The sequence below is a fragment of the Erinaceus europaeus genome, chromosome 23 (genome assembly GCF_950295315.1).
Source record: "Erinaceus europaeus chromosome 23, mEriEur2.1, whole genome shotgun sequence".
NCBI classification, from domain to species: Eukaryota; Metazoa; Chordata; class Mammalia; order Eulipotyphla; family Erinaceidae; genus Erinaceus; species Erinaceus europaeus.
The window spans coordinates 12,642,096-12,667,837 of NC_080184.1; the positions used below are offsets into that span (position 1 = coordinate 12,642,096).

The 25,742-nt window shown below is 58.7% G+C and overlaps 2 protein-coding genes across 3 annotated transcripts; both read right to left on the reverse strand.

Moving 5' to 3' along the window:
- Nucleotides 1–1,738: 1,738 nt before the first annotated feature.
- On the reverse strand, nucleotides 1,739–16,523 carry ZNF653 (zinc finger protein 653). Its single transcript, XM_060181773.1, has 9 exons — nucleotides 16,105–16,523; nucleotides 12,951–12,994; nucleotides 11,727–11,942; nucleotides 8,458–8,862; nucleotides 8,221–8,374; nucleotides 7,317–7,428; nucleotides 5,642–5,756; nucleotides 3,915–4,014; nucleotides 1,739–2,850 (listed from the first exon to the last, which is right to left on the reverse strand). Exons 1-9 carry the CDS (start codon nucleotides 16,506–16,508, stop codon nucleotides 2,673–2,675), a joined length of 1,728 nt encoding a protein of 575 aa, XP_060037756.1. The 5' UTR covers nucleotides 16,509–16,523; the 3' UTR covers nucleotides 1,739–2,672.
- A 1,017-nt stretch (nucleotides 16,524–17,540) lies between these two features.
- ECSIT (ECSIT signaling integrator) lies at nucleotides 17,541–24,676 on the reverse strand. Of its 2 annotated transcripts, none has more exons than XM_060181774.1 (8): nucleotides 24,565–24,676; nucleotides 22,410–22,510; nucleotides 19,829–20,243; nucleotides 19,110–19,333; nucleotides 18,592–18,658; nucleotides 18,369–18,517; nucleotides 18,191–18,296; nucleotides 17,541–17,864 (listed from the first exon to the last, which is right to left on the reverse strand). In XM_060181774.1, the coding sequence occupies exons 2-8, from the start codon at nucleotides 22,491–22,493 to the stop codon at nucleotides 17,608–17,610; spliced, it is 1,302 nt and encodes a 433-aa protein (XP_060037757.1). In that variant the 5' UTR covers nucleotides 22,494–22,510; nucleotides 24,565–24,676; the 3' UTR covers nucleotides 17,541–17,607. The 2 variants fall into 2 exon arrangements, with proteins under 2 accessions (XP_060037757.1, XP_060037758.1); XM_060181775.1 differs by having other exon boundaries at nucleotides 17,687–17,864; nucleotides 18,596–18,658.
- Between the last annotated feature and the right edge of the window lie 1,066 nt (nucleotides 24,677–25,742).

A 25,742-nucleotide genomic window follows, 5' to 3' on the forward strand; every position in this document is an offset into this window, starting at 1 on the left:
GGGGGAGAGAAAGACAGACACCTGCAGACCTGCTTCACCGCCTGGGAAGCGACTCCCCTGCCGGTGGGGAGCCGGGGGCTCGAACCGGGCTCCTGATGCCGGTCCTTGCGTTTCGTGCCACGTGCGCGTGCACTTAACACTCTGTGCTACCACCCTTTATAATATCTTAAATTTACTTTTATTTATTTATTTTTACCAGAGCACTGTTCATCTCTGGCCTATGGTGGTGTGGGGGATTGAACCTGGGAGAGTCAGGTATGAGAATCTTTTTGCATAACCATTATGCTATTTCTCCTGCCCCGGATTGTTTTATTATACATGTTTTAATCCTCTCCCCCAAAACCTTGTTCAGTTCTGACTTCTGGCAGTGCTGGAGACTGACTTGGAACCTCAGAGCCTCAGGAATGAAAGCCTTTTGCAGAGTTGCGGTACTGTGTCTGGTAGTCAAACGTTTTAGTATTTCTATTTATTTATTTATTTTTGCCTCCAGAGTTATTTGCTGGGGCTCAGTGCCTGCACTATGAATCCACTACTCCTGGAGGCCATTTTTCCCCCCTTTTTTTTTTTTTTGTTGTGGTGCTTATTATTATTATTGATGTCATTGTTATTGGATAGGACAGAGAGAAATGCAGAGAGGAGGGGAAGACAGAGAGGGGGAGAGAAAGATAGACACCTGCAGACCTGCTTCACCGCCTGGGAAGCGACTCCCCTGCAGGTGGGGAGCCGGGGGCTCGAACCGGGATCCTTACGCTGGTCCTTGCGCTTTGCACCACCTGTGCTTAACCTGCTGTGCTACCGCCCGACCCCCAATATTTCATTTTTAAAAATGAGATAAAGACACACACATAGAGACCAAGGCATTGTCGGGGCGGAGGGTAGACAGCATCACGGTTCTGCAAAACAGACTCTCAGGCCGAAGTCTCAGGTTCAGTCCTCCACACTGCCATAAGCCAGAGCTGAACAGTGCTCTGGTTAGAAAGAAAGAAAGGAAGAAAGAAAGAAAGAAATAATAATAAATAAAAATGAAATCAAGGCATTGTTAAGCTCTGACCCTGCGTTGAATCTGGGGCCTCTGAGCCTCAGGTACAAAAAAAAAAAGAGTCCTTTATTTCAACGAGAGAGAACATGAATATATATATATATATATGGAGGTACAGAGACCTGAGCCCCGCTCAACTCTGACTGATGGTGGTGCTGGAGGTTGAACCTGGGACCCAGCGCTTCAGGCAGGAGAGTCTGTTTGCAGATTTACTGTGCTGTCTCCTTGCTTTGAATATATATAAATTATATCACATATTACAAAATAGTATATATATATATTTCACAGCCTCGCAGCTTCTTCCACTCTGGTGGTGATGGCCGGGCTCGAACCCGGTCGGGCACATGGCAAAGCAGTGTGCTGTCCTGGCCAGCTGTCTCCAGAAACCCCAGCCTTGCAGATCTGCTGCCAGATGTGTCTAGGACTCAAAAAATGGGGCTGCCCCTCCAGGGCGCTGGGTGGAGAAATCTGGGGTTTGGGGTTCGAGGGCATGCCCCCTCCTCCCACCGGCCCCAGAGCCCTGGGGATGCCTTCCCGGACCCCATAAAGTCAAGGTGAGGGGTCAAGGTCCTGGGGGTGCCGGCGGGGTGGTGGTTGGGGTGTGTGTGTGACAAGGCCTCGCTGGCCCTGGGGACCCCGCCACGTCGATAGCTGTGCCCCCTTGCTTGCGGGCACCTCCAGTTCCCATTGGTGCCGGCAGGGGCGCTCCCATGGAAACCGGGGACTATGCTGGGCAGGGGCGCAGACTTCCCCCCCCTTTGCAAAAAACGGTGCCTGATCTGGGTGGGGGGATGAATGCTGAGTTTGGGGGTGTGTGACCCTGGCTGTGGGGTGTGTCGGGGGGTCCCCGGGCACAGGGTGAGGTTGGCTGGCCCCCCCCAAGGTCACAAGGGGGCGGCCACCTGGGACCACACAGCTCGTGACACTCTCCCCCGGGGGCGGCCTCCTCCTCTTCTGGGGAATGCGGCCAGGGCGGCTCCCCTGCCCCGGGAACACGCTGAGCCTGGTTCTGACAGCTGGGCGCCTGTGCTAAGTCATTCTTCCCAACTTGGTGCAGCAGATGCCGCCTCCTCCGAGAAGTCCTCCCTGACCACACATTCCCATGCATACTTACCCCCCCCCCCCCCCACACACACACACACGCAGGCTGTTGCTGGGAGCCTGGCGTGGTTCCCGGACGTGTGTGTCAGCCCCACCACCCCTGCTGCCCACTGGGTCCTGCGAGGAGGGGTTGGAGGTGGGCAACGAGGGTCCCAAGCCAACTGGGAAGGCGAGAGAGAGAGACAGAGAGAGCACGCGCCCACCAAGGAGGCGAAGGGCCCAGGTTTAAGACCCTGGCACCACACGGCAGGTGCTAAGGCCCCGTGGGGAGATCCCGCTCTCTGGTGTCTCTTCGCATCTCTGCCTGCGGAGGCGGAGGAGGCGGAGGGTCGCGCAGGCGAGGCTCCCCCCACCCCACCCCTGCCCAGCACAGCGGCCCCGCAGCTCCAAATCACCAGGCCTGGGGCGGGGCCTCTCCTTGCTCGCTCTTTAATCTCTCTCGTAGTCGCCACACAGTTCCAGAGGCCCCGGGGACCCGGCGCTCTGGGGTAAATAAATAGGGGTGCGGGGTGCGGGGTGCAGGGGGGGGGCGTCAGGCGGGCTTGTGGTCCGGGTGGCTCTTGAGCGTGTGGAACTTGACGCTGTCCAGCTTCTCGAAGCGCTTCCCGCAGCGCTCGCAGGTGAAGTTGTACTGCACCTCGGCCGTGTGCTTCTTCATGTGCCAGTTGAGCGAGGCGCGCTGCCGGCACTGGTACCCGCAGATCTCGCACCTGCGGGGGGCGTGGTCACGGCGGGGCGGGGCCAGGCCCGGGGTGGGCGTGGTCGCGACGGAGGGGCGTGGCCACGGCGGGGTGGGTGGACTGGAGGCGGGGCGTGGTCACGGTGGGGGCGTGCCCTCGGATGGGCGTGGCTACGCCCGAGAGGGGGGCTGAGGGGCGTGGTCAAGGCGGGGGCGGGCCCACAGCTGGGAGTGGTCTTGGCCACACAGATCTGGGGCCCCCCAGCTGCTCAGTAATGGGGGGGCTGAGGGGCGCGGTCGAGGTGGGCAGAAAAAGAGAAATACTTGACAAGCCTTTCGGTGCAGCCCCTCCCTAAAATCTAAGGAAACCCCACAGAGAAGCAGGCACGTGGGAAGATCGGTGTGTGAGCTCCTGATTCCCTCAACCCAGAGGACACCTGCTCAGCTCTTACAGAAAATAAGAGATTTCAGTCTATCTGACTCAGCAACAATCTGAGAGGTCAGCAGACCCAACACAGGCTGTAATTATTTTAAAAATTAACATTAAAACGTCTCCCATAAAACCCCAATGTGTTTTCTAAAGAATAGGGGCTGGGGTCGGGCGGGGTGGGGAAGGGGTCCTGGTCACACGGATTGGAAGGTACAACAGGGGTCCTAGTAGGCCCAGGTATGCCGGGGAGAGGGGCCATATCGGAGGGCGGGGCCGGAGGGGCGTGGCCACATGGGTGGAGACAAGGGCGGGGGGGGGGCTAGAGAGGCGGGGCCAGAGGGATCTGACCCCATGGGACAAGACCAGGGGGTGTGGCCACGGGTGAGGTGAAGGGGGGCTGCGTGTTGGGAGAGGGATGGCCAGGTGGTGGGCGTGGTCAGAGGGGGAGGCCGGGCTGTGAGAGAGCTGGTGGGCGTGGCTATCCTAAAGTGGGCGTGGTCAACTGAGAAGGTTCCTGTCTGTCTACTGGGAGGGCGGAGCTAGTGGGGGCTGGAGTCAGGGGCGGGGCCTCAATGATCCACCACTAGGCGGGCTCCCACCTCAATGGGCGGAGCCTGCCCAGAAAGGGGCGGGGCCTGCAGGACAGCGACCTGCCCGTCACTCACTGTAGTGGCGTCTCGCCTGTGTGCGTGCGCCGGTGAACCTCCAGGTGGTTCTTCCTCTTGAAGGACTTCCCGCAGGTTTCACAGGTGAATTCACGCACTCCTGGAGGGGCGGGGCGGGGCGTGCGGGAGGGGGGACCGCAGGGCACCAGGTCTGAGCGCTGGGGTGACTTGGTGGGTCAATACTGGGGGGGGGGGGCTCCTAGACCGGGTTAAGTTTTTTTCCCAGGCAGGTGGCTCTGTGGACACAGTACCAAACAGGCTCGATTCCTGGCACCACTCACGCCTGAGTGACTGCTTGGTTCTCTCTCCCAATAAATAATAATAATAATTTTTTTTTTCCCAGACCCCTGCTCCGCTCTGGCTTCTGGTGATGCTGGGGATTGAACCCGGGACCTCAGAGCCTCAGGCGGGAGAGTCTGTCTGCAGAACCATGATACTATCTACTCCTGCTCTTATTTTCAAATATTTATTACTTTTTAATTTGATAGGACAGAAAGAAATTGAGAGGGGTAGGGAAGAGAGAGAGAGAGAGAAAGGTAGACACCTGCAGGCCTGCTCCACCGCTCGCGAAGCTTTGCCTCCTGCAGGGGGGCTCGAACCTGGATCCTTGCACCTGGCAAAGCGGCGCCCAGTCTGGGTGGGTTATATCACCAGCCCTCCCAACAGATGAGTTTTTCACGAAGGCCTGGTGTGAGACGGGACAAGCGGCCCACCTGCGGGGAGCCTTGGAGCAGGGCTGCAGGTGTCTGTCTTTCTCTCCTCCTCTCTGTCTTCCCCTCCTCTCTCCATTTCTCTCTGTCCTATCCAACAACAATGACATCATCAACAACAACTACAACAACAACAACAAAAAGGGCAAAAAAAGGGAAAATAAATAAATATATATTTAAAAAAAAAGAGACATAGAACTTTAAAAAGAAATCTTGAAAATCAAGAGAGAAATAAAGTGTGGGCTTACAGCTCTGTGGATGCCACAGAGGATAAGGCGTTGGACTCTCAAGCGTGAGGTCCCGAGTTCCAATCCCGACACCCTCTGCTTCTTGCTCTCTCGTTTTCAAACATAAGTAATGTCCCTGTTTGTTTTTTAAACAGGAACTGGGGGTGGCTCACCAACCGAGTCACCATCAGTTACCATTTGAAAGGATCAGGGTTTGGACCCCCAAACCACATGGCAGCCGTTCTCTCTCGAAAAAGAAAGAGAGAGAGAGAAAAAGAAATGACAGAAGGAAAGGAAAGAAGGAAGAAAGAGAGGCTGGCTGGAGGCACACACATATTATGACGCACAAGGACCAAGGTTCGAGCCCCCGGATCTCCACCTGCAGGGGGGAAGCTTCACAAGCGGTGAAGCAGGGCTGCAGGGGCCTCTCTGTCTCTCTCCCTCTCTGTTTCCCCATCCTCTCTCAATTTCTCTCTGTCTCACCCACCACGGTAAACAAATCTAATCAAATAAAAGCAACGCCCAGATTCTGTCATCTTCAGTTCCAGCTTCAAGAAAAGTCCGAGGCTTATTACCCCCAGCCCTGCAATGTCCTGGGGTTACCCAGTTTCCGGGGTCGGGGGGTGGGGGAGGAGGACCCCAGGGCCCCCAGGCTGTGGTGAGGGGGGAGAAGCAGCATCCCTGGAGGGGGACGGACATGGGGGAGGCGGATCACGCGTGCCCCCGCCGGCTGCCCGGAATGGTGGTCCCTGGGGCTGTCCCGGGGGTCCCCCGCACCCCAGGGTCTCACCCGAATGGATGATCATGTGCCTCCGTAGGTGATTGGGCAGGTAGAATTTCTTCCCGCAGCCTGGGTGTGGGCACACTTTGGTTTTTCCTTTCCGGTGCACAAGGTTGACATGGTTCTGGGGGTGGGGGGCAGGATGAGAAAGGCGGGTGACACTTGAGGGGGCAGGTAGAGGGTGGGGAAGCCGTGGGGGTCCCCGTCACCCTGCAGAGGGGCCCAGCGTCCTTGAGAGAAAACTGAGGCTCTGGAGGCTCCGTGTGGGGTACCCTGAAGGGCAGGCAGGTTCCTCCCTCCCTCTCTCTCTCCCTCTCTCCCCCTGCCTCCAGGTGACACTGGGGCTCGGTGAGCGCACTAACTATGTGCCAACTGTTCTCTCTTCTTCTCTTTCCTTCCTTCCTTCCTTTTCTTCTTCTTCTTCTTTTTATTATCTTTATTTACTGAACAGAGATAGCTAGAAATCACACCAGAGATTCCCCTGGTCCAGTGTTCTTTCCAATGTGGAGCTGGGGTTCAGTCGTGGGACATGGCAGCCTGAGCTATCTCCCCACCCCCAGGGCTGCTTTTCAATTCAGAGAGAGAGAAACCACAACACCCAAGCTGCCCCTCTGTGCTGGGGAGCAGACAGCCAGTGAGTCAGTCATTCCTCTGTCCATCTGTCCATGTATTCTCCAGCATGGCTGCCATGCCGGGGCCCAGCTCCAGGGCAGGGAGCTGCCCACAAGCCGGTTCCGTGGTTAGAGTCCCGGTCTTGCAGCCACGAAGCCCCAAGTTCGCTTCCTGGAGTTGCGTAAGCCAGGGTGAGCCTCTGCTCTCTCCTCCGCTTATTAAGTAACTAATTTCCTTTATTTGTGTTTTCTTCTCTCTCTCATGTGTGTGTGTGTGTGTGTGTGTGTGTGTGTGTATGTGCGTGTGTGTGTGTGTGCGGGCATCAGGTGCACTCAGGAGCCACCACTCCCAGCTGACTTGTCAGGTGTATGGCCTGGCTGCAAGCCCCAGCGCCACATGGGAGCTGCCATGGAGCCAGAGGAAGCTCCAATGCCATAGATTGACTCTCTCTCTCTCTCTCTCAAAATTAACCTAGGAGAATAATGGAAATCCCACAGGTACAAGGCCCTAGCTCAGCAAAATAATGAATAAACAGAAAAAGGAAGGAAAAAAAAAAGAAGAGCAGCCTGAGAGGGGGCACAGGGGATAAAGCACTGGGCTCTCGGGCCTGCCGTCCTGGCTTCAAAGTGGGCATCGCAGGTGCCAGACGCAAGCTCTGCTTTTCTCTCTCTTTCGTTAAAAAAAAAAAAATCAATTTTTTAAAAAGCCAAAGAAGTGGTCCGGGAGGTGGCACAGTGGATAAAGCATCGGACTCACTAGCATGAGGTCCTGAGTTCAATCCCCGGCAACACATGGACCAGAGTGATGTCTGGCTCTTTCTCTCTCCTCCTATCTTTCTCATTAATAAATAAATTTTTTAAATCTTTTTTTTTTTAAAGCACCAAAGAAAAGATGACCCGGCCGCCGCAAAGGCTTACGGGTGCGGTCCCCTGTGCCCATGATGGGGGGGGGCGGGGACAAGCCCGCCTCTGTCCTAGGGGACCCGTTTGCAGACCACACCCACACACAGGCCCCGCCCCCGAAGGGCTGTGCCAATCAGCCTAAAAGCCCCGCCCACAGAGGCCCCGCCCACCTGGAAACTGCTCAGGGCCACGTAGACCTGGCTACAGCCCTCGTAGGGACAGTGGAACATCTCCAGCAGCCCGTCGGCGTCTGTCACCCGCGACCGCTTGCTGCGCCGCCTCCTGGGGGGACAGGGGTCAGCCTGGAGGGCGCTCGGGAGGCAGAGGGCTCCCTGTCCCAGCCGGGAGGGGCGCCTGGCTCCCCCATAACACTCCCAACTCCTCTTTCCCTATTCCTGGATGACCACTGTCCCTTGATCCCCGTGACCAGGGTCCCCAAGTCCAATGTCCTCATGTCCACTATCCCCAAGTCCAATGTCCAATATCCCTAAGTCCAGGGTCCCCAAGTCCAATATCCCCAAGTCCAATATCCCCAAGTCCAGGGTCCCCATGTCCAGGGTCCCCAAGTCCAATGTCCCCATGTGCAATATCCCCAAGTCCAGGGTCCCCAAGTCCAATGTTCCCATGTCCAATATCCCTAAATCCAGGGTCCCCATGCCCAGTGTCCCCATGTCCAGGGTCCCCAAGTCCAATATCCCCAAGTCCAGGGTCCCCAAGTCCAATGTCCCCATGTCCAATATCCCCAAGTCCAGGGTCCCCAAGTCCAATGTCCCATGTCCAATATCCCCAAGTCCAGGGTCCTCAAGTCCAATGTCCCATGTCCAATATCCCCAAGTCCAATGTCCCATGTCCAATATCCCCAAGTCCAGGGTCCCCAAGTCCAATGTCCCATGTCCAATATCCCCAAGTCCAGGGTCCCCATGTCCAATATCCCCAAGTCCAATGTCCCCATGTCCACTATCCCCAAGTCCAGGGTCTCCAAGTCCAATGTCCCCATGTCCAATATCCCCAAGTCCAGGGTTTCCCAAGTTCAATGTCCCCATGTCCAGGGTCCCCCCCCCCCCGCGTCCGCACTTCTCAGGCTCCTTTGGGATCTCGTAGATGATGGCCGACATGTCCCCTCTGTCCAGCTCGGCGCCATCCGGCACCTGGGCGGCGGTCAGCTCGGTCAGCTCGGGGGTCCCCGGCTCCTGCTCCTCCTCCTTGAGCGCGAACAGGTCCTGCTTCTCTGGGGGACAGGGGGCCGCGTGGAGAGGGGCCCACGGGGGAAGGGGCAGCCCCCCAAGACGCCCTCCCCCCCCGCCCTCCTACCTTTTTTGGCGTCGGGGCCAGCCAGCGCGGCGGGGTCCCCCGAGAAGGCGGCCAGGCCCTCCAGCAGCGCCCCGGGGCCGGGCTCGCCCCCCGAGGCCGCCACGCTGAGCCGGAGCCCCTCGGCTGCCAGGGCGTCGTAGGCCGGGCCGGCGATGATGATCACCTGCGGGCCGGGGGCCAGGCCGGGCACCGGGCAGCCAGCCACCACCTCGCCCAGCGCCTCGGGGCCCGCGCCCACCTGCATGGGCAGCGGCAGGCACACCACGGCCTCCAGTCCGTCAGGGGGCCCGCAGCCCGGGGTGCCCAGGGTCTCCTGCGGGGCTGGGCTGGGGGCAGCCGGGCCGGGGGCCGAGCACGAGTCCGAGTCGGAGGAGTCAGAGCTGCTGGCGGCCTGGCCGCTGGCCGCTGTGGGGACATGGGGGGCATGGGAGGGGGGGCTGAGTCTTCTGGGGGGACCTCGCTGGGGCTTTATCCTCTCTCCACTTCACCCCTCTCCCCCTTTCACTGCCTCTGGGGACCCCCAGATCAGATTTCCCAGCATCTGTAGCAGGGCCTTGTGATGGGGTTCGGGACGCAACACAGGGGTTCTGCAGAGAGACCCTGCTGACTGAGGGGGTCCTCAGAGGGCCCAGGTTCAATCCCCAGCTCCACCAGAAGGCAGAGCTGAGCAGGGGTCTGGTATAGATAAGGGATAGGAAAAAAGACAAAGAAAAGGAAGGATGGAGGGAGGGGAGCAAGGGGGGGAAGGAGGGGGATAGAAGGAAGAGGGGAGAGAGAGAGAGAGAAAGAAAGAAAGAAAGGAGAGAAAAGAGAGAGACAGGGGTCAGGAGGTGGCGCACGGGGTTAAGTGCACATAGTATGAAGCACAAGCATCCCGGTTCGAGCCCCCAACTCCCCACCTGCATGGGGGAAAGCTTCACAAGAGGCAAAGTAGGGCTTCGAGACTCTCTCTCTCTCTCCCTCTCTCTCTCCCTCTCTCCCTCTCTTATCTTCCATCCTCTCTCAATTTCTCTTGTGTTCAATGAAATGGTGAAAAAAAATGCCCTCCAGGAGCAGTGGACTTGTATTGCAGGCACTGAGCCCCAGCGACAACCCTGGAGGCAAAAAAAAAAAAAAGAAAAAGAAAAAGGAGGGAGAGAGAAAGGGAGGGAGGGAGGAAGGGAGACAACACAGTGGTTCTGCAAAAAGACTCTCCTGCCTGATGCTCTGAGGTCCCAGGTTCCATCCCCAGCGCCACCATCAGCCAGAGCTGAGCAGGGCTGTGTGTATCTTTCTCATAAATAAATAGAGATCATAATCTTATCAGCTACTTTATGACGATTATCAGATGTGCTATTATTTTTACACTTTTTTTATTATCTCTTAATTTATACAGTTTTTGTTATCTCTTTATTTATGGGATAGAGACAGCCAAAAATCGAGAGGGAAGGGGGGGGATAGGGAGACACCTATCCAGCCCTGCTTTACACCTATCCAGACACCTGCAGCCAGCCCTGCTTTACCGCTTGCAAAGCTCTCCCCCTGCAGTTGGGGACCAGGGGCTCGAACCCGGGTCCCTGTGCACTGTAACATGTCACTGAACCAGGTGCGCCACCACTCAGCCCCCCAGATGTACTATTATATATACTTATCAACAACCTCAGATCTAAAGATCTGTTGAATAATCATGCTATCCACTCAGCCTTATTTATTAGAGAGAGGGAGAGAGGGAGAGAAGGAGAGAGATGCAGAGCCTCCCTCTGGCACCTCCAACTTTGAACTCAAGACCTCAAACCTGAGAGTCAGTGCTGTAGCCTCCATGCTACCTCTCGGGCTACTATTTCAATTTATTTTTTCCCCAGAGCCCTGCTCAGTTCTGGCTGATGATGGTGCAGGTGATAGAACCCGGGACCTCAGAGCCTCAGGCAGGAGAGTCTCTTTGCAGAGCCCCTGTGCTATCTCCCTGGTCCTGGCCCTCCCAGCTGTCCCCCTCAGAGCCCAGGTCCAGCAGCCCGGGATGTCCTATCTGTCTGTCTCCCACGCCCAGCGAGGCCTGTCACCCACCAGAAGGGCTGGGTACCCGTGTCCTGGGTCTCTGTTTCCGTCTCGGGGTGCGTGGGGCAGGGGAGCAGTGGGGTAGCCCCGTCCCCGGCCTCTCGCCCACATCAGCCCCTGGGCCAGCTGGGCACCATCTGCTCCAGATGGCCGCACCCTCAGGCCCAGCGGGGGCACCTGGTACCAGCCCCGCTCCTCCCGCAGGCGGCACTTGGGGCCCGGGGAAGCAGGCTCACACCCCACCCGCCCGTCTTCCCTGTGCAGAGCCGGTTCCCATTTTTGTTGCCCTTGTTCTATTAGTATTGTTATTGTTGTTATTGCCATTTTTGTTGTTGGGCAGGACAGAGAGAAATGGAGAGAGGACGGGGAGACAGAGAGGAGAAGAGAAAGACAGACACCGGCAGACCTGCTTCACCACCTGCGAAGCGACTCCCCTGCAGCTGGGGAGCCGGGGGCTCAAATCAGGATTCTTACTCTGGTCTGTGCACTTAAATTCCTGCGCTGCTGCCGGCCCCCGCTTAGTGGATTTTATTAATCAGGTTTACTTCTTTAAAGGAGAGAGACAAAAAGACAGGAAAACAGAGGAGGGGATCAGGGGAGATGGCATAACAGATATGCAAACAGACTCTCCTGCCTGAGGCTCTGAGGTCCCAGGTTCAGTCCCAGCACCACCATCAGCCAGAGCTGAGCAGGGCTCTAGGGTCTCGCTCTCTCTCTCCGTATATATCTTATTTATTTATATTGCCAGCAGGCTTTTTGTTGGGCTCTCCATAATAAATCCCCCCCTTTTTTTCTTTCTAGTAGGTTTTACAAGACAGAGAGAAGGAGCCAGGCAGTGGCACATCTGAATAGGCACACACATTCCAATGAGCAAGGACCTGGGTTCAAGTCCCCGGTCCCGACCTGCAGGGGGGAAGTTTCATGAGTGGTGAAGCAGGGCTGCAAATGTCTCTCTGTCTCTCTCCTTCACTACGACTCCCATCTCTCTCAATTTCTGTCTCTCTATATCCAATGAATAAATAAAGATAATAATTTTTTAATTATTCAAAAATAAACACACACACTCAAACTGAAAAAGAAAGAGAACCAGACTCAGAATGGGACAAGAGGACGTGGGGGTTCAGGGCAGCCCTCCACCCCAAAGCCAAAACTAGGGGTCCCCCACCAGCCAGGACACCCGCCTCCCCTGGGTGGACATTCCACCCTGCGCCCCAGCTGTCCGACTGACCACCCACCGGGGTCGCTGTCGGGGTCCGAGTCGCTCAGGGGCTTGAGGGGCGAGTGCAGGTCCTGGAAGTAGCGGTGCCCCGCCTCGCACTGCCACACGGCCGTGGTGTACAGCCCGAAGGTGGGGTCCAGCTCTGCCAGGTGGGGCTCGTAGGGGCAGCGATGCTGGTGGTCCTCGTACCAGATCACTGCGTTCTTCAGACAGTTCACGTTCCTCCGCCGCCCTGGGTGCGAGGGGATCGGAGGTGGCTCTGGGGTGGGGGATCCCAGTGTGCACGTGGGGAAATCGTGGGTGGGGGCTGGGCCAGGTAGCTCTCCAGAGAGAGACACATGACCAAGCACAAGGCCACAGGTTCAAGCCCCCTGTCCCCACCTGCAGGGAAAAAGCTTTGCAAGCAGTGAAGCAGGGCTACAGATGTCTCTCTGTCTTCCCTTCCACAGGGAGCCCATGGAGGGTGGGCAGGGCTGTGGGGTCTCTCCTCTCTCAGCACCATGGACAGCACCCAGGGAGCCCATGGAGGGAGGGCAGGGCTGTAGGGTCTCTCCTTTCTCAGCACCAGGCCCAGCACCCAGGGAGCCCATGGAGGGTGGGCAGGGCTGTGGGGTCTCTCCTCTCTCAGCACCATGGACAGCACCCAGGGAGCCCATGGAGGGAGGGCAGGGCTGTAGGGTCTCTCCTTTCTCAGCACCAGGCCCAGCACCCAGGGAGCCCATGGAGGGTGGGCAGGGCTGTGGGGTCTCTCCTCTCTCAGCACCAGGCACAGCACCCAGGGAGCCCATGGAGGGTGGGCAGGGCTGTGGGGTCTCTCCTCTCTCAGCACCCTGCACAGCACCCAGGGAGCCCATGGAGGGTGGGCAGGGCTGTGGGGTCTCTCCTCTCTCAGCACCATGGACAGCACCCAGGGAGCCCATGGAGGGAGGGCAGGGCTGTAGGGTCTCTCCTTTCTCAGCACCAGGCCCAGCACCCAGGGAGCCCATGGAGGGTGGGCAGGGCTGTGGGGTCTCTCCTCTCTCAGCACCAGGCACAGCACCCAGGGAGCCCCATGGAGGGTGGGCAGGGCTGTGGGGTCTCTCCTCTCTCAGCACCAGGCACAGCACCCAGAACGGCCACTCAGCAGGGGCACCAGGCCCACCAAAGTCCACTCTCACCATGATCACAGCTGTTCATTAACTCGCACCCAGCACCTCCTGTTCCAGACACCCCTCTCCCGCCCCTTGCCCAGTCCACTTACGTTTTTTCCTCTTTGTCTTTTTGGGGACTTGCTCCCAGGGCTTCCTGTAACAGAGAGGGGTGAGGGGTTGACAGCAGCCCATCCTGCTCTGGCTCAGGGTTCGAGCCTCTGCTCTGCCCCCTGCCAGCATTGGCCTAGGAGTCAGGAGGAGTGCTCTGAACCATTGCCCAGTTCAAGCCCCTGGTCCCCACCTACAGGGGGAGCTTTTCGAGTGGTGAGGCAGGCTGCAGGGTTCTCTCTCCATTTTCCCTATCTCCTCATTTTTTGCTACCTTATCGTTAGGGCTCGGTGCCTGCACTATGAATCCACTGCTCCTGGAATCCATTTTTCCCATTTTGTGGCCCTTGTTGGACATAGGACAGAAACGGAGAGAGGAGGGGAAGACAGAAAGAGGGAGAGAAAGACAGATATCTGTAGACCTGCTTCACCGTTTGTGAAGTGACTCTGCTACAGGTGGGGACCTGGGGGCTCGAACTGGGATCCTTATGCTGGTCTTTGTGCCTTGAGCCACCTATGCTTAACCCGCTGCGCTACCTCCCAGCCTCTTCTGATCTCCCCTTCCCTCTTGATTTTTTTTAATATTTATTTATTCTCTTTTGTTGCCCTTGTTTTATTGTTGTAGTTATTATTGTTGTCATTGTTGGATAGGACAGAAAGACATGGAGAGAGGAGGGGAAGACAGAGAGGGGGAGAGAAAGACAGACACCTGCAGACCTGCTACACCGCCTGTGAAGTGACTCCCCTGCAGGTGGGGAGCCGGCGGCGCGAACTGGGATCCTGAAGCTGCTCCTTGAGCTTTGCACCACATGCACTTAACCCGCTGTGCTACCTCCCAACTCCCCCCTCTTAATTTTTTTAAAGATTTTATTTGCTTATTAATGAGAAAGGTAGGAGGAGAGAGAAAGAACCAGACATCACTCTGGTACATGTGCTGCCGGGGATCAAACTCAGGACCTCATGCTTGAGAGTCCAAAGCTTTATCACTGCACCACCTCCCAGACCACTCCTCTTGATTTCTGTCTGTCCACTAAATAAAGATGGTTAAACATTTTTAATTAAACACACAAAAAGGAGTGGGGAGTAGCAGGCCAGGCATGGCGGGGTCAGAGAAGGTGTGCTCACTCCAGAGATTCTGAACTGTTGCCACATTGCATCTCCCCTCACCCAGAGCCTGGGGCCCCATGAAGGTCCTTTGCCAAACCGCAGTGGGGTGGCAGGGCTCTGAGGATGGGCTGCTAACCCTGTGGCCTGAGGGCTTTGAATGAACCACAGAAGGGTGAGGCGGCCTGGCCTAATCAGGAGTCCCTCCCCCTCAAATCAGGGCCACCACTCGGCCCCTTAATTTCTTCTTTTAGGGAGTCGGGCAGTAGCGCAGCGGGTTAAGCACACATGGCACAAAGCGCAAGGACCAGCATAAGGATCCTGGTTCGAGCCCCCGGCTCCCCACCTGCAGGGGAGTCGCTTCCCAGGCGGTGAAGCAGGTCTGCAGGTGTCTTTCTCTCCCCCTCTCTGTCTTCCCCTCCTCTCTCCATTTCTCTCTGTCTGGTCCAACAACGACGACATCAATAATTACAACAATAACTACAATAATAAAACAAGGGCAACAAAAAGGGAATAAATAGGGAGTCAGGTAGTAGCGCAGTGGGTTAAGCACACGTGGTGCCAAGCTCAAGGACGGGCGGGAGGATCCCAGTTCGAGCCCCCGGCTCCCCACCTGCAGGGGAGTCGCTTCACAGGCGGTGAAGCAGGTCTGCAGGTGTCTGTCTTTCTCTCCCCCTCTCTGTCTTCCCCTCCTCTCTCCATTTCTCTCTGTCCTATCCAACAACGACAACAACAATAATAACTACAACAAGGGCAACAATAGGGAAAAAATAGCCTCCAGAGCAGTGGATTTGTAGTGCAGGCACTGAGCTCCAGAAATAACCCTGGAGACAAGAAAAAGGGGGGGGGGGACTAAATAAATATATATTTTTAAAAAAAAGATAAAAAATATTTTTATATGTCTGAGGGCACGGCATAAAGTTTCTGCAAAAGGGCTTTCCAGGCTGAGGCTCTGAGGTCCCAGGTTCAATCCCCAGCACCACCATCAGCCTGAGTTGAGCAGGTGTCTGGGAAGAGGGGGAAAAAAAAACCTATTATTTTAAAAAATATTTATTTCATTCATTTATGAAAGAGAGAGAGAGAGAGAGAGAAAGAGAGAAGCAAAGCCTCCCTGTGATACAGATGATGCCAGGGATAGAACTCGTAACCTCAGGCTTGAGAGGCGGACGCTTTATCCGCGGCAGCTAAGGATGTCTCCCTGGACCCTAAACACCTGCTCAAAAGCTCGGGCCGCCGGGTCCCCCGACAGCAGCCTCGTCACACAGTCGCCCCCCACACACACACACACACTATGCAGGCGTCTCTGCCCCGTCACACGTGGCCCTGAGATAGTGGCCCCGGTGCCTCGGTTTCCCCATCCTAGCCATGGGATCAGGGCATCCTTCCTCCCCGGGAATGGACGTCCTGTCCGCATCCCCCTCCTCCATCACAGGCTGCTGCTATGCCCAGGGTTCAGGCCTGCCCTCCACCCTCTGAGCAGTCCCCTTTGGGAGAGGGGGCGGGGAGGCACAGGATTTCTTTGGGGGGAGGAGGGTTGGGCTGTGATCTGACCGGGGCGGGTGGGCTCTCTCCCCGCTAGGGCTGCGGAGTGGGGTCCCACGTGGGCCCGGTGCAGAGGGCGACTAGGGGTCCAGCGGCAGGGAGCGCGGAGCCCCGCGCAGCCCTGGCAGGCGGCAGAAGTCTGGTGGGGGCGTGGCCTCACCCGGCCAGAGAGGAGGCGGGGCAAGAACTCTGCGCTCTGATTGGACAGTCCTCGCTCCCAAGGAAGGCGGGGCCGAGAGGCTGAGCGCCCGCGATGACTGGATGACCCGAGGGCGTGGCCGCCACTGGGCGTGGCTCCCGGGCGAGAGGGCGTGGCCGGAAGTGCCGAGCGGCCGCGCGCGCGCTGCGATTGGCCAGTGGGCGCGCTCCGGGGGGCGTGGCCGGGACGCCGGCGGGGGCGTGTCCAGGCGCGACGGGGCCCGGGGCCCGGGGCCCGGGGGCGTCGCCCGCCTCCCTCCCTCGCTCCCTCCCTCCCCGCGTCCCCGCGTCCCCGGGGCCGGGCCCCCCTCACCCGTGGCGGCCGCTGCGCTGGCCGCGCTCCAGCGAGATGAGGTAGGCGGCGAGCTTGGCGTCGCTCCAGCCGCTGCGGCGCCGCAGGTCCACCCAGGGCCCGTGCGCCTCGCCCAGGTACACGCGCCGCACGTCGTACTTCTTCCGGGACTCGAGCCGCCGCCGGGCCCGGTCCGACTCCGTGAGCCGCGGCCGGCCCCGCGCCTTGCGGCCCGCCGCCGCCGCCGCCGCCTCCCCGCCCGCCGCCGCCGCCCGCTCCGCCATCCCCCCTCCCTGGTTGCCAGCTTCCCCCGTTGTTAGGAGCCCGGCCGGAAGTGGCGCGCGGGCCGCGCCGCCGGGAGATTTCTCGCGGGGCTCCGCTCTGCCCGCGGCGCCAAAAGGGGACCGGGCGCGGCCAGGGCGCATGCGCGCCACCTACGGCGCGCCCCCAGCCTCCCCGCGCCCGGAGTTCAACTTCTGTCTTTCCTTTTCGATGTATTTCAGCAAGACAGAGGGACAGCCAGACCACAGCTCTGTTGAGCTCTGGCTGCGGGGGGTGGTGCTGGGGATTGAACTTGGGGCCCCGGAGTCTCAGGCGGGAGAGTCTCTTCGCAGAAGCGCTGCTGTCTCCTGTCCCATCCACCCCCAACCCCAGCTTCTCTTGTTTAATTTTTGTTGTTGTTCTGCTTTGTTTTTTCAGCTTTTACAGGAGCCAAGTCTTGGCACCCCTGGTGGAGCCCATGTTACAATGTGCAAAGACCCGGGTTGGAGGCCCCAGTGCCCAGCTGCAGGGGCTTAACTGTGCGAGTGGTGAAGCAGGGCTGCAGGTGCCTGTCTCTCTATCTCCTCCTCCCCTCTCAAATTTGTCTCTATTCAACAATAAAAAGAATAACAAGTAGGGAGTCGGGCGGTGGCGCAGCGGGTTAAGCGCACCTGGCGCCAAACCAAGGACCAGGCAAGGATCCCGGTTCGAGCCCCCGGCTCCCCACCTGCAGGGGGGTCGCTTCCCAGGCGGTGAAGCAGGTCTGCAGGTGTCTGTCTTTCTCTCCCCCTCTCTGTCTTCCCCTCCTCTATCTCTCTGTCCTGTCCAACAACGACAACATCATCAACAACAACAATAATAACTACAACAATAAAACAAGGGCAACAAAAGGGAATATTTTTTAAAAAGCAGTAAGACTTTCTTTTTTTTTTAGAAGCAGGATAGAGAATTCCCAGTTCTTATAGGTGGGATTTTTTTGGGGGGTGGGGGTGGGGGTGGTGATGGTGGCTTTTAGCCTCTCCATGGTGTCCCCAGATCCTGTCCCTGACTTTCTCACCCACCCATCTCATCTCTTGGGGGACAGAGAGGCTGGCTGGCGTGGACAGCCTCCGGCCACTGTGGGCCTTCCCTTCCCTTCCTTGCAGCTGATCGAACAGTCTGGTGATTGGGGCCAGGGACTCCACAGTGCCAGAGAGGAGGGGGGCGGCCCCCAGTGGGGACGAGTTTATTTGCTGGACCCTCCAGTCCCAGCCCGCCCGGGGCTCAGCCCTGGCCCTGCTGCTGGCGCCTGTTGTCCTCCTGCTCCTCCCGGCCCTCGGGGGGCGGCGGGGACGGCGGGGGCTGCTCGGCCAGTTCCGAGGAAGAGTCCAGGGGCTCCCTGGTGGAGGAGGCCAGTCGGAAGAGCACGGGGATGCCGGCCAGCGTGGGGTTGGTCTCCTGCAGGCCCTGGACCCACCTGGCCAGCGTGGCCTGGTCCCGGGCGCCCGCTATGCACATGGCGAACACGGGCCCTTCTGCCACTGGTGAGAAAAGGCTCCGGGTCACGGTCAGGGCCCTCGGCAGCCCCCCACCACCAGGCTCCCCCATGGGTCCCCAGCTCTGCACAAGCCCAGGGCCCGGATGCCTCCCCACCTGGGAGGGGAACCAGCTGCTTGTTCCAGAACCTTCCAGGAAATCATCCTGACGCCCCATCGCCCGCCTGTTCCCCCACTGCCCCGAGGGCCTGGGGTCTGTCCTCCGTGCTCCCCCAGAGGCTGGCACACAGACGTGGGGAGGCAGGGGAGACAGGCTGGGGGTGCTGATGCAGTGAGGGATCGTGTGGGAGCCCGCCCCCCAGGGTCCCCACCTTCATCGATGTCAAACTCATAGTCGTCCCAGGGGCCGCGACCATATTCCAGGTCCAGCTGCATCGGGTAATAGAGGTTCCTCTCCTCAGGGGTCTCCTCGGCCACCTGCCACATGGGGTGCTGTCAGGCCCTCCTCACCCTGTGCTGGGGGCGGCCCTGAGCCGGGGTCCCCCTTACCCTGTACTCGGGGGGCAGCGGGTCGGCCCTGAGCACGTGGTAGTGGACACACTGGTCACGCAGCCACAGCGGGAAAGGCCCCTCCACGAAGACGGGCCGGGCGGGGTCGTGGCGGCCCAGGGCTTCCTGCTGCTCGGGGCTCTGGATCCCTGCGGGGAGACGCACCCCACGGGGCTCGAGCCTCGGTGCCCCACCCCGCGCCCGCCCCGGCTGCGGTACTCACCCACGATGTGTGGCCTGTCGGGCTCGGGGGACAGCGTGGAGTCCGTGGAGTCCGGGGGCGCTGGAGTCTGGCGGGAGAGCAGAGGGGTGGCTGGGCGAGGAGCCCCACCGACCCCCACCGGGCCCCATGCACACGCTGTCTTTTCCTCCCTCTCTTTGATATCCGTATTTATTACTGGGCGGACACAGAAACTGAGAGGGGCGGGAGACACGGCCCAGTGTTCCGGGCGGAGGGGGGCCGGGGACCCTCCCCACAACTGCCCCAGGACAGTGCCCCACCCCCACCCACCTCGGCAGACTGGGGGACAGTGTGGAGACGCCCCCGTGATGGGGCAGAGCGGGTGCGGGGTGGGTGCGGGTGGGGGGGCAGAGCGGGTGCGGGTGGGGGGGCAGAGCGGGTGCGGGGTGGGTGCGGGTGGGGGGGCAGAGCGGGTGCGGGGTGGGTGCGGGTCGGGTCTGGGGTCCCGAGCGGTGCGGGGTGGGTGCGGGTCGGCTGGGGTCCCCAGGGTGCCGGCTGACCTGGTAGACGGTGATCCGCGCGCTCAGGTCGGGCTCCAGGCGCCGCAGGCCCAGGCCCGCCAGCCGCAGTGGGTCCCGGGGCAGCGGCCGCGGCAGCGGGAAGGGGTTCGCGGCCCGGAAGCGGGAGAACCAGAGGCGCATGCGCAGCAGCTTCCGCATCGGGTGGCTGTGTTTCCCGAACACCTGCAGCAGCAGGAACTCCGTCTCCCGGTTGGGCATCACCCCTGCGGGCGGGGCGGGGGCGGGGTCAGGGGGCACCAGGAGAGAGGACCGGGGAGGGACGGCCAGTCTGGGAGAAGGACGAGGGAGAAGACATGGGCAGGGCGCGCCGAGAGAGACAGACAGACAGACAGACAGCACACCCTAAAGAGAGACCCGGAGCTGAGTCCAGAGTCGGGAAAGGTTAAGCAGTCAAGGAAGGAAATTCTGAGAGAGGGGGGCAGGGGAGGAGAGAGAGGGAGAGACAGAGGGAAAGAGAGAGAGAGAGAGAGGGAGAGACAGAGAGAGAGAGAGAGAGAGAGGGAGAGACAGAGAGAGAGAGAGAGGGAGAGACAGAGAGAGAGAGAGAGGGAGAGACAGAGAGAGAGAGAGAGGGAGAGACAGAGAGAGAGAGAGAGGGAGAGACAGAGAGAGAGGGAGAGGGAGAGACAGAGAGAGAGAGAGAGGGAGAGACAGAGAGAGAGGGAGAGGGAGAGAGACAGAGAGCGGGCGCGGGCTACCGTGGTTCTCCATCTGCTCCAGCACGGCCACGCCGCACTCCTGCTGGCGCGGGTAGTGGACGAACAGGCGCTGCAGGAAGCTGCGGGCCCGGAACACGTCCTTGGGGAACACGTCGAGCAGCAGGTGGTAGGCGGCTCGGTCCCGCTCCAGCCCGAAGTCCCGCATCTTGCGCAGCGCTAGGTAGATGAAGTCCACGTGGCCGCGCCGGTGCGCGTTGCGCTGCCCGAAGGCCCTGACCGCCTGCACGAAGCGGGCCTTGTCCTGTGGGCCCGCCTCGGACCCGGGGCCGAACAGCTCCTCGTGGGGCACCGGGGGGCGCGGCACCAGGGAGGAAGAGGAGGAGGAAGAGGGGGTCGGGGCCGGACCGGGGGCGGCAGCACCCAGGTGGATGTGACGCAGGGGTTGGCGGGGCACCTGAGAACAGAGAAAAAACACCTAGAACCTAGCACCCAGAGGACGGGCCCAAGGAGCCCCGACAAAAAGCTACAGGAACCAGAGCATAGCACACAGCACCAGGCACAGCACCCAGGGAGCCCATGGAGGGTGGGCAGGGCTGTGGGGTGTCTCCTCTCTCAGCACCATGGACAGCACCCAGGGAGCCCATGGAGGGTGGGCAGGGCTGTGGGGTCTCTCCTCTCTCAGCACCCTGCACAGCACCCAGGGAGCCCATGGAGGGTGGGCAGGGCTGTGGGGTCTCTCCTCTCTCAGCACCCTGCACAGCACCCAGGGAGCCCATGGAGGGTGGGCAGGGCTGTGGGGTCTCTCCTCTCTCAGCACCATGGACAGCACCCAGGGAGCCCATGGAGGGTGGGCAGGGCTGTGGGGTCTCTCCTCTCTCAGCACCATGGACAGCACCCAGGGAGCCCATGGAGGGTGGGCAAGGGCTGTGGGGTCTCTCCTCTCTCAGCACCAGGCACAGCACCCAGGGAGCCCATGGAGGGTGGGCAGGGCTGTGGGGTCTCTCCTCTCTCAGCACCCTGCACAGCACCCAGGGAGCCCCATGGAGGGTGGGCAGGGCTGTGGGGGTCTCTCCTCTCTCAGCACCATGGACAGCACCCAGGGAGCCCATGGAGGGTGGGCAAGGGCTGTGGGGTCTCTCCTCTCTCAGCACCAGGCACAGCACCCAGGGAGCCCATGGAGGGTGGGCAGGGCTGTGGGGTCTCTCCTCTCTCAGCACCCTGCACAGCACCCAGGGAGCCCCATGGAGGGTGGGCAGGGCTGTGGGGTCTCTCCTCTCTCAGCACCATGGACAGCACCCAGGGAGCCCCATGGAGGGTGGGCAGGGCTGTGGGGTCTCTCCTCTCTCAGCACCATGGACAGCACCCAGGGAGCCCCATGGAGGGTGGGCAGGGCTGTGGGGGTCTCTCCTCTCTCAGCACCAGGCACAGCACCCAGGGAGCCCATGGAGGGTGGGCAGGGCTGTGGGGTCTCTCCTCTCTCAGCACCATGGAAGAGAGGAGGAGAGAAAGACAGATACCTGCAGACCTGCTTCACCATTTGTGAAGCGCCCACCCCCTGCAGGTGGGAAGCCGGCTTATTTATTTTTCCAAATCCAGAGCCCTGCTCAGCTCTGGCTGCTGGTGGTGCTGGCAATTGAACCTGGGACCTCAGAGCCTCAGGCAGGAGAGTCTTTTGCAAAATATCAGGCTGTCTCCCCAGGCCCATGGTACAATAATAAGGTGTTGAGCCTCGAACCCCAGGTTGCCTGCATAGTGAGGTATGTGCTCTTCCAGCCCCATTCTCATCTCTTAAAATGATTTTTTTTTTCCCTCCAGGGTTATTGCTGGGGCTCAGTGCCTGCACCATGTATCCACTGCTCCTGGAAGCCATTTTCCCCCCTTTTGTTGCCCTTGTTGTGGCAGCCTCGTTGTGGTTTTTATTGTTGTTGCTGTTATTTGTTGGATAGGACAGAGAGAAATGGAGAGAGGAGGGAAAGACAGAGAGGGGAAGAGCAAAGACAGACACCTGCAGACCTGCTTCACCGCCTGGGAAGCGACTCCCCTGCAGGTGGGGAGCCGGGGGCTCGAACCGGGATCCTTACGCCGGTCCTTGCACTTTGCGCCACGTACGCTTAACCCGCTGCGCCACGACCCGACTCCCTTTTTTTTTCTCTTTAATCTTTATTTATGAGAGACAGCCAGAAATGGAGAGGGAAGAGGTTGATAGACGGGGAGAGAGACAGAGAGACACCTGCAGCCCTGCTTCACCACTTGTGAAGCTTTCCTGCAGGTGGGGACCTGGGTTCGAACCTGGGTCCTTGCATACTTAGCATTTGCACTCAACCAGGTGCGCCACCACCTGGACCCTGACTCCCTTTTTTTTTTTTTTTTAAATTGAGACGGAGAGGCAGAAAGAGAAAAAAAGAATCCTCGCTTCCTTCCATGTGGTGGTGAGCGGCGGGCTCGAACTTGGGCCGCAGACATGGCCAAGCAACCCACTGTCCAGGGAAGCTATCTGACCTGCCCTTCCACCTCTTAAAACGAGCAAGGGACATTCAGCTGGCAAACGCACCAGCCCCATGATGGCTGCGTGATGGAATTCCTTAGGCCCTGCTCACCTCCCTTCCATCAGATCCTTTACCTGAGAGGAAGCGGCCCCGGAGAAGGCGGCCCCCACAATGCCTCGCCAGCCCCGGATCTGTGGGATGGCTCGAACCCAGCTCATGTTTATTGAGTGACCACCTGGAAGAGAGAGAGAAGACACACATTAGCTGGGTACTGCACCTGCTACCAGGAGTGAGACCCCCACCCCCCAAAGGGCAGGGGGCACCACAGAAGATGCGCCAGTGATAGACTCAGGCTCAGTCCCGGGCCCACCCATAGCCTGAGCTGAGTACACTATGGTTCACAACTTCATCCACATAAAGGATGTGGCCGGAGAAGTGGCACAGTGGATAAAGCGTTGGACTCTCAAGCTTGAGGTGCTGAGCTCAATGCCTGGCATCGCCTGTGCCAGCGGGAGGCTCTGATATTTCCCTCTCCCCCTCTCTCTCCTCATAGATAAACATTTTTTAACATGTTTGTCAGCCCCCACCCCTTTTTAAAAAAGATTTTTATTTATTTATGAGAAAGATGGAGAGAGAAAGAACCAGACATCACTCTGATACATGGGCTGCCGGGGACCAAACTCAGGACCTCATGCTTGAGAGTCCAATGCTTTATCCACTGCGCCACCTCCTGGACCACATCCTTTTTTATTTCCTTATTTTATTTTATATATATATATACATATATATACATATTTATTTATTGATTTATTTTCCCTTTTGTTGCCCTTGTTAACATTGTTGTGGTTATTGCTGTCGTTGTTGTTGAATAGGACAGAGAAATGGAGAGAGGAGGGGAAGACAGAGAGGGGGAGAGAAAGACAGACACCTGCAGACCTGCTTCACCGCCTGTGAAGCGACTCCCCTGCAGGTGGGGAGCCGGGGGCTCGAACCAGGATCCTTATGCCGGTCCTTGCGCTTGGCACCACCTGCGCTTAACCCGCTGCGCCCGGCTCCCTATTTACTTATTTTAATGAGAGATGCACAGAGAGCCCTGCTCATCTCTGGCTGAAGGTGGTGCTGGGGATTGAACCTGGGACCTCAGAACCTCAGACAGGAGAGTTTCTTTGCAGAACCACTGAACTGTGTACCCCAGCCCTACATCACCATCATCATCGTTATCATCATGACTGTTACTACTATTTATCCAGAGCCCTGCGCAACTCTGGCTGATGGTGGCACTGGGAATTGAACCTGGGACCCTCAGGCCCTTGGACAAGAGAGACTGTTTGCAGAACCACTGTGCTGTGTGTCCCGTGCCCCCCGCCCTGTCTTGGCTTCGTGCCTGCCACCCCCCCACACCCCCCAGAATCTGGGGAGAGGCCGATCTCCCAGCGGCGGTGTCAGCACTCGGGACAGCGCCTCCAACCACCAGCTGCCCGGAAGTCGGGGCCAATTATATAGAATTACCTACGTATGGGAGTCGGGCGGTAGCGCAGCGGGTTAGCGCAGGTGGCGCAAAGCGCGAGGACCGGCATAAGGATCCCGGTTCGAACCCCGGCTCCCCACCTGCAGGGGAGTCGCTTCCCAGGCGGTGAAGCAGGTCTGCAGGTGTCTGTCTGTCTCTCCCCCTCTCTGTCTTCCCCTCCTCTCTCCATTTCTCTCTGTCCTAGCCAACAACGACAACAACAATAATAACGACAACAATAAAACAAGGGCAACAAAAGGGAACAAATAAATTTTTTTAAAAATTACCTATATAAATATATATATATATATGTACAGATGACTATTTGATAGACACAGACAAGTGGAGGGGTGGGGGAGACAGAGAGGGAGACAGACAGACCCCCGCAGCCCCGCTTCACCACTCGTGAGGTTTTCCCCAGCAGCTGGGGGCCAGGGGCCCGAACCCGGGTCCTCGCGCGCTGCGCTGTGTGCGCGCCACCAGCTGTGCCAAGCCTGGTCGGGGCCAACTTTCAATGGACAAGACGCCTTGCAAGGGCGTCCGTGAAACTGGCGGCCGGGGTCCCGGGTGCAGACACGGGTTCGAGTCCCAGCCCGTCTCCCCCGGCAGCTGAGAGCCCCGGGGAGGGGCCTCGCCAGGCGTGTCCTCGCCCCGCACCCCAAAGGTCACGGCGCCCCGACCCCGCGGCCGGGTCTCTCCGGGCTCGATCTAGCGCTGTCGCCCGGGACGCGCCGCCCTGGGTCCAGCCGGCAGCTCGCGTTCACCTCCGGGCCGCCACCTACCGACTCACGCGGCCCGCCGCGGGGGCCCTGCGGCTCCTGCCGCGTCCAGGGCGCCGCCATGTTGTCGGGACAGCTTCCGGGTCAAGGGCCGCTGTGGGCGGGGAAGCCCGCGAATCAGGAAGGACTATTCTCTGGAGCCCCGCCCACCTGGAGAGGCGGACCAATGAAACGGCGCGGGCGTGATCGTGCCCCGCCTCCAACGCCAGCCAGGCCCCGCCCCTAGCGAAGTTATGAATCCCCCGTTTTACACCTGAAAGCAGAAGTGATAAGGTCTTGTCAGTAGGTTTTGTTTCTTTATTTTCTTTTTTTACCTTTATTTATTTGCTGGATAGAGACAGTCAGAGATTGAGGGGCCAGGTGGTGGCGCACCTGGTTAAGTGCACATACGACAGGGCACAAGGACCTGGGTTCAAGCCCCCGGTCCCCACCTGCAGGGGGAAAGCTTCAAAGGTGGTGGGCAGGGTTGCAGGTGTCTCTCTGTCTCTCTCATCTCTATCTCCCCTTCCCCTCAATTTCTCTCTGTTTCTATCCAATAAGAAAGGAAGGAAGAAAGAAAGAAATTGAGAAGGGTGGAAAGAAAGAAAGAAATTGAGAAGGGTGGTCCAGGAGGTGGCACAGTGGCTAAGGCACTAGCCTCTCAAACATGAGGTCCTGAGTTCGATCCCTGGCAGCACATGTACCAGAGTGATTGATGGCTGTTTTTTTCTCTCCTCCAATCTTTCTCATTAATAAATAAATCCATTTAAAAAGGAAACGAAATTGAGGAGAAAGGGGGTGATAGAGAGGGAGAGAGACAGAGAGATACCTGCAGCACTGACTCACCACTTGAGAATCTTTCCCCCCTGCAGATGTGGACCGGGGGCTCAAACCTGGATCCTTGCGCATTGTAATAGGTGCACCTAACCAGGTGCACCACCACCTGGCCCCCAGGTTTGTTTTTTTAATATTTTATTTCGTTTATTGCAATGAGAAAGAGTAGATACAGAGAGAGAGAGAGAGAAGAACACTGCTCGGTTCTGGCTTATGGTGGGGCTGGGGATTGAACCTGGGATCTCAGAGGCTCAGACTTGAAAGGCTTTTGTATAACCATTATGTTATCTCCCCAGCCCTGGCCCCAGGTTTTGTTTCTTTCTTTTATGACTATATGTCCTGTGTCCTCCGGTCATGAATAGGTTTTC